We start from the raw sequence: 9,653 nt of genomic DNA on the forward strand, positions 1-9,653 counted from the left end.
AAACTTACCGAATAGTGAAAGGCTTAGATAGAGTGGATGTGGAGAGGATGTTTCCACTAGTGGGAGAGTCTAGGACTAGAGGTCATAGCCTCAGAATTAAAGGACGTTCCTTTAGGAAGGAGATGTGGAGGAATTTCTTTAGTCAGATGGTGGTGAATCTGTGGAAATCTTTGCCACAGAAGGCTATGGAGACCAAGTTAATGGATATTTTTAAGGCAGAGATAGCTAGATTCTTGATTAATATGGGTGTCAGCGGTTATGGGGAGAAGGCAGGAGACTTGGGTTAGGATGAAAAAATAAATCAGCCATGATTGAATGGCGGAGTATACTTGATGGGCCGAATGGCCTATTTCTGCTCCTATCATGTTTGACATATAAGATAAAGAGATTTATTTGTAAAACTCATAAATCTGAAAAGCACCAAGGATATTAATAAAAATCTTATTCACCCAAGTACATTTTTAGATAAATGTACATATATGTATATATAGAACAGATTTTTTTTCCTGACCTCTCATCTGCTTTATCTAGTTCGAATGTCCCATTTTGCTCTTGTGAATTGAAGTGAATTTGGGAACTTTTTCGCTCACTATCCCGAACAGGTCTGTCATCTGTTGATGACAAGTAATATTTGGACATAAAGTACATGGAAAGAACAATTAGTGGTGTAAATGATTACTCAGAGGTAACCAGACTAAAAATGAGTACATCATTAAATTACAATCTCTGGATGACATGGCATTATGCAAGGGCTGCTTCCGTTAATTCAAGTAGAATGCTTTGGCAGTTATTTAACTGTAACCCTAAACAACTAGAGTGTTTGTTATCTGCACATGATTTATCAGCTAAACTGTGGAAGAATAATCGCAGCAAATCGAGAATCAAATTTGTTTCTCAGATAACCTTACACTGGCATGTTTATTGTGGAATATAAAACAAGAATTAATCTCACTAGCCTTTCTCTGGCTTGAAATGAACATTGCAGACCTGGAACTCCTCAAGCTGATCTTACAATACATTGAAAAAAATTGGATAGATTTAAACTTCTTATTCCTCCCTTTTCCCACCCCATTCCCTAACGCATTTTTATCTATATAGATTAAAAAAATAGTTAATGCTTTGTGTACAAAAAAGTTTATTTTGACTACAAAGGATTTAACTTTAAATGGCTACACAAGCACACCCATAATCTCACTGGCATCGCACTCTACCTATTGATTCATTTGTTCGTATCAGCTTATTAACGTCTCTACTTCATTAGAAGATTGAGGAGATTTTATGTTTTGAACCTCTACAGGTGTATGATACTGAGCACATTGACTGGTTGCAACACGGCTTAGGATGGCAAGTCGAAAGCTCAGGAATGAAGGAGATTACAGAGAGTGGCAGATATTGCCTGGTCCATCACAGGTACTGATCTCATCATCAAAGGGATCTATAGAAGGCACTGCCTCAAAAAAGGTAGCCTATATCAAAGACCTACATCACCCTGGCATGCACTTATTTCACTCCTACCCTCGAGAAAAAAGTATAGCAGCCTGAAAACCGTAACTACTAGGCTTAAGAATATCTTTTTTTCCAGCAACTACCATGCTCTTGAACACTATACAACACTAACCTCAGCAACTAAGCACTTTATTATATTTATGTGCAGTATTGCATTAACGGGCCTGTTAAGCTGCTGCAAATTAGAATTTTGTTGACCCGTTGCCAGTATATATGACTATTAGGGACATTTGATACAATTACTCCTTTGATCTATAATTAACTAAAACAAAAGACAACTACAGTAAACCTCCAATGACTTGGGCCTTTGGTAGTGCCACACCAGCAGATTTTCTGGACTAATGGATGTTATTTATATCAATATCCCAACCCTTTTTTTAATTCCATTTTTTTTAAGACATTATAAAGTTTTGCAATAAATTTCCCCGTGATCCCTGCAATTTTACAGTGAGTGCAGAAAACAAAGACCCTGGAGAATTTTAAGAGAATGTGAGAAAGGGGACCCTGATGAATTGAATGGAAGCTAAGGAATTGGGAGTCCTAGTAAGGCCAAAGTGAGTGCAGCAAACGTTTGGTGAGCCAGATGCCAAACCATCAGGTTTTCTGGCCAGATAGATACTGTAATTAAACTCAGGGCGATTAGCTACACAACAATTAATGCAAGTGCAATCTCAAGCAGTAGTTACAGAACATCAACATGGTCAATATGTCACAAACTCAAGCTTTTTACTAGATAATCGGTTGTTAAATAACTCGTGCTTACCCAATTTCTTCAAGTTTGGCAACAGGTGTATTACATACTGTCTATAATTCTCTTCGTTCCTGGTAATTGGATTTAGCCGTAAATCAAGCTCTTTTAAATTGATTAGGTGTCGCAAACTGGAAATTTCTTTCGAAGATGGCACATTGTTATAATACAAGTTTAATTTTTCCAGTGAATGCAAACTCTCCAAACCCTATCAAAAGAAAAACCTACAAATAGTAATTCATAAAACAATTGAAACTTTTAAACTTAATAATGCACTTCTATTTTTCTCCAAGCACAGAACCTCAACATTTTAGATTAATTAAAAAAATAAATTATGCTATGAATCTGGCAGCATCAGTAAAGATAAACAGCCATTTTCGATTGCGAAATCTCTTAAAAATAAATGTTACCCATCAGTTCTGGATCAAGAGCACTCCTATTAAATACAAACTTAGCCCCAAAGTATGCTTTTGTTTTAAAAAATAATTTTGCACCAAAAGAAATTGAGAATCAGTATTTCCTATACATTCCCCGATATAATTATCGAGAAGCCTTGTTAAAAATTAACACCCCAAACCCATCTCTACATTGCTGCACACATGAACAGAATCTTTCTAAGCACAACATCTGTTTGCTGACACTGCGGAAATGGCAAACTGCATAAGGTTTCTAGACATCCAAGCTATGGGCCTGAACTTGCTGCCTGTAGCCAAATGTCAACATTTACCCATGGCCTATGTGGGAATATGTACATATCTTTTCCTGATCTGATTGTGTCAACTTGTTACCCAAATGCATCTAATCACAATTTATGAGGTATTGCATGACGGCAGGGCCGTGTGTGACATGATGCCTTCATGTAGGTAGACAAGAACAAGCTTTGCCATGAAACAACGGGAAATACTAGATTTGGATCATCCATAAACTTAGCCAACTAACATATCTTTCCGCGACTTTGAATGTCCCTGATATTCAAAGCATTCAAAAACTATTAATTGAGAGAATTGTAATGTCTTAAATTGTTTTAATGATTTAAAATATAAAATAAAATTTAAATGTTTAAAAGCACTTTAAAATTAGACTATTAAAAGAATTTAAGCATTCTATACTCCACAGTACTGAGGTCCCTCTCAGCCTTTCATTTCCATTTAAATGAAAGGACATACTGATCTAGATTAATCAGGTGGATACTCCACATCAACTGCCTTCCACTAACTTCAAAGAGAGGTAATTTTGGGGAAAATAGTGCATTCAAGTTTAGGAACATTAGTGTGAAAAGCACTTACGCTAAGAAATGGCCACAAATCAGCATGAAGCTGCCTCAATTCCCCCAAGAAGTTTTGGTTCATTAGATCCAATCATCAAACTGAAATAGATTATTGTTGTAGCATCATCCAATGTCATTTGCAGAGCTTCAATAAAAATATTTAACGTCTGGTACCAACAGCCATTCTAGATCCTTACAAATATACTTTTTTTTAAAAAGAGAAACCTTAAACTTAATAGACAATAGGCCATTCGGCCCTTCGAGCCAGCAACTCCATTAATCATTTGGATTAAGATTGTAAATACTTATGAACCCATACTTCAGATATAAAATTGGAGGACCTTACTTATTGAGGAAGAACTGCAAACTTACCCCAAGATTGACAATGGAATTTCTTGACAAGTCTAAAGACCTCAGTTTTTTGAAATTCAGAAAAGCATCCCCAACAGACATAATTTTGTCACTGTAGGTTCCCTGCAGTGACAAAGACTCCACTTCATCTAAGGAGAAAGCAAATAGTTCAATTGCAATTCTCTTTTATTTATTGATTGTTTACATGTTCCTAAAAATACAATATATATTGCTTCTTTCATCTATATATTACTAAAACTTTCATCTTGTATATAAGTGGGTTTGTGGATATATTTGTTCCCGAAAGACAGTCAAAACGGTACATGATAGTGCAACAATTTAAGGCCCACCTTACTCACCATTGGCCTGCGGTTCAAGTGGTTGTTATATTTTTAAAGTTTTTTACTTTTTAAACTTTCAAAATCACCTTTTTAAACTTTAATAAATCCCTTTTCCGCTCTCCCTGGCCGTCAGCCGCGTTCGACGTCACAACGGGACCCGCCCGAGTGGTGGGACTGGGGGCCATTGAGGGGGGGGGGGATCTTCCCACTCAAAGCAACGGCTGTCGCTGTCGAGCTGCCGCTGCTGCTGAATGAGGAGACAGTCTCGAGGATCACCAAGATCCTGGGCCCGGCTTGAGGGGGGATGGAGTGGGTGAGTGGAGGGTGGAGGTGAGGGGAGGAGGGGGGGGATAAGGGGGTTGAGGGGGGATGGAGTGGGTGAGTGGGGGAGGGGGGGGAAGGGGGTTTAGGGGGGATGGAGTGGGTGAGTGGGGGGGGAGGGAGTGGCGGAGGGGAGGGTGCTACACCATTGCAGGAGAGCTTTGGGCCCAACTGGACGATCCTGTTCTAGTATCTGTATAAACATTGCAGCAATTTAGTTTTGCAAAAACTTTGAAGTAGACCATTGAATATACTCTCAAACAGTTGTTTTGAGAAAGTGAAACAGGCAGAATTTTAAGGCAGAGAACTAAACAGTCTGCTCGAACCACTGCACAATGTTGTTAATGTGAAAATCCACATGAAACAACTTTTGGCAAGGAAGATCATGGCTGATCATCCACAATCAGCCCCATTCCTGCCTTCTCCCTATATCTTTTGTCTCCACTATCTTTAAGAGCTCTATCTAACTCTCTCTTGAAAGCATCCAGAGAATCGGCCTCCACTGGCATCTGAGGCAGAGAATTCCACAGATTCACAACTCTCTGGGTGAAAAGGTTTTTCCTCATCTCCGTTCTAAATGGCCTACCCCTTATTCTTAAACTGTGGCCCATGTTTCTGGACTCCCCCAACATCAGGAACATGTTTCCTGCCTCTAGCGTGTCCAATCCCTTAATAATCTTATATGTTTCAATAAGATCCCCTCTCGTCCTTCTAAATTCCAGTGTATACAAGCCCAGTCGCTCCATTCTTTCAACATATGACAGTCCCGCCATCTCAGGAATTAACCTCGTGAACCTAGTTGTACTCCCTCAATAGCAATAATGCCCTTCCTCAAATTTGGAGATCAAAACTGCACACAGTACTCCAGGTGTGGTCTCACCAGGGCCCTGTATAGCTGCAGAAGGACCTCTTTGCTCCAATACTCAACTCCTCTTGTTATGAAGGGCAACATGCTTTCTTCGCTGCCTGCTGTACCCGCATGCTTACTTTCAGTGACTGATGTACAAGGACACCCAGATCTCTTTGCACTTCCCCTTTTCCTAACCTGACACCATTCAGATACTAATTTGCCTTCCTGTTCTTGCCACCAGAGCGGATAACCTCAAATTTATCCACATTAAATTGCATCTGCCCACTCACACAACCTGTCCAAGTCACCCTGCATTCTCCTCACAGTTCACACTGCCACCCAGCTTTGTGTCATCTGCAAATTTGCTAATGTTACTTTTAATCCCTTCATCCAAATCATTAACGTACATTGTAAATAGCTGCGGTCCCAGCATCGAGCTTTGCCCCACTAGTCATTGCCTGCCATTCTGAAAGGGACCCGCTAATGCCTACTCTTTGTTTCCTGTCTGCCAACCAGTTCTCTATCCACGTCAGTACCCTACCCCCAATACCATGCATGTGCTCTAACTTTGTACGCTAATCTCCTATGTGGCCCACTTCCTTCCTTCTCTCCGCCCCCCTCCCTCCTTCTTTCCTATCCCTTTCTCCTTCCCTTCCTCCCCCCCTTTCTCCTCTCCCCTTCCCTTTTCTCACTCCCCCTCTCTCTCCCCCCCTATCCCCTCTCTCACCTCCCCTTGCTCCTCTCCCCCTCCCTATCCCCTCACTGTGTGCAAGTTGAATCAAGAGCTAAAATTGGCATGTCGAAAATGTAATGCTACGGTGGTTATGGGAGATTTCAACATGCAGGTAGACTGGGAAAATCAGGTTGGTAATAGACCCCAGGAAAGGGAGTTTGTGGAGTGCCTCCGAGATGGATTCTTAGAACAGCTTGTACTGGTGCCTGCCAGGGAGAAGGCAATTCTGGATTTAGTGTTGTGTAATGAACCTGATCTGATAAGGGGACTCAAGGTAAAAGAGCCATTAGGAGGCAGTGATCATAATATGATAAGTTTTACTCTACAAATTGAGAAGGAGATGGGAAAATCGGAAGTGTCAGTATTACAGTATAGCATAGGGGATTACAGAGGCATGAGGCAGGAGCTGGCCAGATTTGACTGGAGGGAGGCCCTAGCAGGGAAGGCGGTGGAACAGCAATGGCAGGTATTCCTGGGAACAATCCCAAAGAGGAGGAAAGATTCTAAGGGGAGTAGGAGGCACCCGTGGCTGACAAGGGAAGTCAAGGACAGCATAAAAATAAAAGAGAAGAAGTATAACATAGCAAAGAAGAGTGGGAAGCCAGAGGATTGGGACTCTTTTAAAGAGCAACAGAAGATAACTAAAAAGGCAATACGGGGACAAAAGATGAGGTACGAGGGTAAACTAGCCAATATAAAGGAGGATAGTAAAAGCTTTTTTAGGTATGTGAAGAGGAAAAAAATAGTCAAGGCAAATGTGGGTCCCTTGAAGACAGAAGCTGGGGAATTTATTATGGGGAACAAGGAAATGGCAGACGAGTTGAACCGGTACTTTGGATCTGTCTTCACCAAGGAAGATACAATCTCCCAGATGTTCTAGTGGCCAGAGATCCTAGGGTGACGGAGGAACTGAAGGAGATTCACATTAGGCAGGAAATGGTGTAGGGTAGACTGATGGGACTAAAGGCTGATAAATCCCCAGGGCTGAAGAAGGGTCTCGACCCGAAACATCACCCATTCCTTCTCTCCCGAGATGCTGCCTGACCTGCTGAGTTACTCCAGCATTTTGTGAATAAATCGATTTGTACCAGCATCTGCAGTTATTTTCTTATAATCCCCAGGGGCTGATGGTCTGCATCCCAGGGTACTTAAGGAGGTGGCTCTAGAAATTGTGGATGCATTGGTGATCATTTTCCAATGTTCTATAGATTCAGGATCAGTTCCTGTGGATTGGAGATTAGCTAATGTTATCCCACTTTTTAAGAAAGGAGGGAGAGAGAAAACGGGAAATTATAGACCAGTTAGTCTGACATCAGTGTTGGAGAAGATGCTGGAGTCAATTCTAAAAAACGAAATTGTGGAGCATTTGGATAGCAGTAACAGGATCGTTCCGAGGCAACATGGATTTACGAAGGGGAAATCATGCTTGACTAATCTTCTGGAATTTTTTGTGGACGTAACTAGGAAAATTGACAGGGGAGAGCCGGTGGATGTGGTGTACCTCGACTTTCAGAAAGCCTTCGATAAGGTTCCACATAGGAGATTAGCGGGCAAAATTAGAGCACATGGTATTGGGGGTAGGGTACTGACATGGATAGAAAATTGGTTGGCAGACAGAAAGCAAAGAGTGGGGATAAATGGGTCCCTTTCAGAATGGCAGGCAGTGACTAGTGGGGTACCGCAAGGCTCGTTGCTGGGACCACAGCTATTTACAATATACATTAATGACTTGGTTGAAGGGATTAAAAGTACCATTAGCAAATTTGCAGATGATACAAAGCTGGGTGGCAGTGTGAACTGTGAGGAAGATGCTATGAGGTTGCAGGGTGACTTGGACAGGTTGTGTGAGTGGGCGGATGCATGGCAGATGCAGTTTAATGTGGATAAGTGTGAGGTTATCCACTTTGGTGGTAAGAATAGGAAGGCAGATTATTATCTGAATGGTGTCAAGTTAGGAAAAGGGACGTACAACGAGATCTGGGTGTCCTAGTGCATCGGTCACTGAAAGGAAGCATGCAGGTACAGCAGGCAGTGAAGAAAGCCAATGGAATGTTGGCCTTCATAACAAGAGGAGTTGAGTATAGGAGCAAAGAGGTCCTTCTGCCGTTGTACAGGGCCCTAGTGAGACCGCACCTGGAGTACTGTATGCAGTTTTGGTCTCCAAATTTGAGGAAGGATATTCTTGCTATTGAGGGCGTGCAGCGTAGGTTTACCAGGTTAATTTCCGGAATGGCGGGACTGTCATATGTTGAAAGACTGGAGTGGCTAGGCTTGTATACACTGAAATTTAGAAGGATGAGAGGGGATCTTATCGAAACATGTAAGATTATTAGGGATTGGACACGTTAGAGGCAGGAAACATGTTCCCAATGTTGGGGGAGTCCAGAACAAGGGGCAACAGTTTAAGAATAAGGGGTAGGCCATTTAGAACGGAGATGAGGAAAAACATTTTCAGTCAGAGAGTTGTGAACCTGTGGAATTCTCTGCCTCAGAAGGCAGTGGAGGCCAATTCTCTGAATGCATTCAAGAGAGAGCTAGATAGAGCTCTTAAGGATAGCGGAGTCAGGGGGAGAAGGCAGGAACGGGGTACTGATTGAGAATGATAAGCCATGATCACATTGAATGGCGGTGCTGGCTCGAAGGGCTGAATGGCCTCCTCCTGCACCTGTTGTCTATTGCTCCTCTCCCCCTCACCCACCTCCCCATTCCCTTCCTTCTATCCCCTCTCTCTAACCCACCCCTTACCCGATCTGACGTTGCTGAGCTGGGCCTTGTTCCTGATCCATTCCTCGGTCGCCACCAACTCCACCGCCTCCATGCCTCTTCTTCTTCCCTCACGTCTTCCCTTCCTGCTCCCCCTTCAATTAATCACTCGGCCGCCCGGGACTCCAACATCGCCGGCACGCGGCGGGAGCGGGAGAGCAGCGAGCGTTGCCGGGGAAACCGCGCGGGGGGAGGGGAGGGGGCAGCGAACGTTGCCGGGGAAACCGCGCGGGGGAGAAGCGGGAGAGCAGCGACAGTTGCCGGGGAAACCACGCGAGGGGGGAGTGGCGGGTGGCCTCTCCCGTTGCCGGGGTAACCGGCGTTCCGAGCTCGCGCGCTGGCCGCGCCCTCTTCAGGCGTCGAGTGAGAAGCGCGAGGCCCCGCGAGCTGCTGGCGCGAGGCGAGGCGAGGCGGGGTAAGGGGAGCGCACGCACTCCACCCGCTGGGACAGACAGGCGGCGCGCGCTGCGGCCCGGGCTTTTGCACAGCAGCTGGACCGGTGGCATATTATGACGCCAATAATGCAGATAAAAGTTATGTTTACACACAGCAAAACAATTGCTTTGAAACGCACTTGCCACGGGGACTCCCCAGCCCTCCCCCCCCCCGCCCCCGCGTTCAACGAAGACCATGGGAGCATATGTATTAATAAACACACTCATCTTTCAATACAGCTCGGTTGTCCACGAGCAGAATCATTCCTATTTTCCTGCTATTCTGAATGAGCAGTAATGAAGTGAGAAGAGGGTCTTAATCAGCGGCGGCGACCAACT

At 43.6% G+C, this 9,653-nt stretch overlaps 1 protein-coding gene across 1 annotated transcript in view; it reads right to left on the reverse strand.

Moving 5' to 3' along the window:
* The window catches only part of LOC144594685 (leucine-rich repeat-containing protein 36-like), a 31,540-nt gene extending 22,470 nt beyond the window's left edge, over positions 1–9,070 (reverse strand). The window contains exons 1-4 of the mRNA XM_078401527.1: positions 8,863–9,070; positions 3,894–4,021; positions 2,270–2,462; positions 512–611 (exon numbers count right to left, since the gene is read on the reverse strand). Of these exons, the coding sequence (XP_078257653.1) occupies positions 512–611; positions 2,270–2,462; positions 3,894–4,021; positions 8,863–8,935 (494 nt within the window). The 5' untranslated portion in view covers positions 8,936–9,070. The remainder of the gene's footprint in view (positions 1–511; positions 612–2,269; positions 2,463–3,893; positions 4,022–8,862) is intronic.
* Positions 9,071–9,653: the final 583 nt, after the last annotated feature.

This window comes from Rhinoraja longicauda, chromosome 6, assembly GCF_053455715.1.
Source record: "Rhinoraja longicauda isolate Sanriku21f chromosome 6, sRhiLon1.1, whole genome shotgun sequence".
In the NCBI taxonomy this organism is placed as follows: domain Eukaryota; kingdom Metazoa; phylum Chordata; class Chondrichthyes; order Rajiformes; family Arhynchobatidae; genus Rhinoraja; species Rhinoraja longicauda.